At 39.4% G+C, this 2,500-nt stretch overlaps 1 protein-coding gene across 1 annotated transcript in view, besides 1 other annotated feature; it reads left to right on the forward strand. All coding sequences in view use genetic code 11, as the record gives it.

Annotated features, from left to right (window-relative positions):
• Positions 1-2,047, forward strand: part of ycf2 (hypothetical chloroplast RF21) — a 6,828-nt gene extending 4,781 nt beyond the window's left edge. Inside the window, exon 1 of the mRNA in view lies at positions 1-2,047. This exon is cut by the window's left edge and continues 4,781 nt beyond it. Within this exon, the coding sequence (YP_009871004.1) occupies positions 1-2,047 (2,047 nt within the window).
• Positions 1-2,500: part of an inverted repeat (IRB) that runs on past both edges of the window.

Here is a 2,500-nt window from a genome sequence, read left to right on the forward strand (position 1 = left end):
TCAGACAATCACTTATTCACAAACCCCGTGTGGGGCTAATAGTTTTCATTTCCCATCTCATGGAAAACCCTTTTCGCTCCGCTTAGCCCTATCCCCCCCTAGGGGTATTTTAGTGATAGGTTCTATAGGAACTGGACGATCCTATTTGGTCAAATACCTAGCGACAAACTCCTATGTTCCTTTCATTACAGTATTTCTGAACAAGTTCCTGGATAACAAGCCTAAGGGTTTTCTTATTGATGATATTGACGATATTGATGATAGTGACGATATCGACCGTGACCTTGATACGGAGCTGGAGCTTCTAACTATGATGAATGCGCTAACTATGGATATGATGCCGGAAAAAGACCGATTTTCTATCTATATCACCCTTCAATTCGAATTAGCAAAAGCAATGTCTCCTTGCATAATATGGATTCCAAACATTCATGATCTGGATGTGAATGAGTCGAATTACTTATCCCTCGGTCTATTAGTGAACTATCTCTCCAGGGATTGTGAAAGATGTTCCACTAGAAATATTCTTGTTATTGCTTCGACTCATATTCCCCAAAAAGTAGATCCCGCTCTAATAGCTCCGAATAAATTAAATACATGCATTAAGATACGAAGGCTTCTTATTCCACAACAACGAAAGCACTTTTTCACTCTTTCATATACTAGGGGATTTCACTTGGAAAAGAAGATGTTCCATACTAATGGATTCGGGTCCATAACTATGGGTTCCAATGTACGAGATCTTGTAGCACTTACCAATGAGGCCCTATCGATTAGTATTATACAAAAGAAATCAATTATAGACACTAATATAATTAGATCCGCTCTTCATAGACAAACTTGGGATTTGCGATCCCAGGTAAGATCGGTTCAGGATCATGGGATCCTTTTCTATCAGATAGGAAGGGCTGTTTCACAAAATGTACTTCTAAGTAATTGCTCCATAGATCCTATATCTATCTATATGAAGAAGAAATCATGTAACGAGGGGGATTCTTATTTGTACAAATGGTACTTCGAACTTGGAACGAGCATGAAGAAATTAACGATACTTCTTTATCTTTTGAGTTGTTCTGCCGGATCGGTCGCTCAAGACCTTTGGTCTCTACCCGGACCTGATGAAAAAGATGGGATCACTTCTTATGGACTCGTTGAGAATGATTCTGATCTAGTTCATGGCCTATTAGAAGTAGAAGGCGCTCTGGTGGGATCCTCACGGACAGAAAAAGATTGCAGTCAGTTTGATAATGATCGAGTGACATTGCTTCTTCGGCCCGAACCAAGGAATCCCTTAAATATGATTCAAAATGGATCTTGTTCTATCGTTGATCAGAGATTTCTCTACGAAAAATATGAATCGGAGTTTGAAGAAGGGGAAGGAGCCCTCGACCCGCAACAGATAGAGGAGGATTTATTCAATCACATAGTTTGGGCTCCTAGAATATGGCGCCCTTGGGGCCTTCTATTTGATTGTATCGAAAGGCCCAATGAATTGGGATTTCCCTATTGGGCCAGGTCATTTCGGGGCAAGCGGATCATTTATGATGAAGAGGATGAGCTTCAAGAGAATGATTCGGAGTTCTTGCAGAGTGGAACCATGCAGTACCAGACACGAGATAGATCTTCCAAAGAACAAGGCTTTTTTCGAATAAGCCAATTCATTTGGGACCCTGCGGATCCACTCTTTTTCCTATTCAAAGATCAGCCTTTTGTCTCTGTGTTTTCCCATCGAGAATTCTTTGCAGATGAAGAGATGTCAAGGGGGCTTCTTACTTCCCAAACAGATCCTTCTACATCTATGTCTAAACGCTGGTTTATCAAGAATACGCAAGAAAAGCATTTCGAATTGTTGATTCATCGCCAGAGATGGCTTAGAACCAATAGTTCATTATCTAATGGATTTTTCCGTTCTAATACTCTATCCGAGAGTTATCAGTATTTATCAAATCTGTTCCTATCTAACGGAACGCTATTGGATCAAATGACAAAGACATTGTTGAGAAAAAGATGGCTTTTCCCGGATGAAATGAAAATAGGATTCATGTAACAAAAGAAGAGTTTCCCATTCCTTAGCCGGAAAGATATGTGGCCATGAAATAGGGATTAAGTGAAACAGAATTGACTGGGTGGTAGAGTCGTGGAAACACCTGTTTCTTCCATATTTTGGACCTTAGCTCCATGGAACAATATGCTACTGCGGAAACATGGAAGAATTGAAATCTTAGATCAAAACATTATGTATGGATGGTATGAACTGCCTAAACAAGAATTCTTGAAGAGCGAACAACCAGAGCTATTACTCACTACATCAAAAAATTTCCATTAATGAAAGATGTAAATCCATTGGAAAATCAAAAATACGTATGCCGGATGAAATGGTTGTTGCTATCTGCTCCAATAACGAATCATTGGTTTAACTGAATAACTAAATAAAATAGATAGACCTTTCTTTCTCTTCGTCTCAGGTCGATGGATCTTCTCAATTGAAAGATCCCCTATA

The sequence above is a fragment of the chloroplast genome of Prosopis cineraria, assembly GCF_029017545.1.
Source record: "Prosopis cineraria chloroplast, complete genome".
NCBI lineage: Eukaryota > Viridiplantae > Streptophyta > Magnoliopsida > Fabales > Fabaceae > Prosopis > Prosopis cineraria.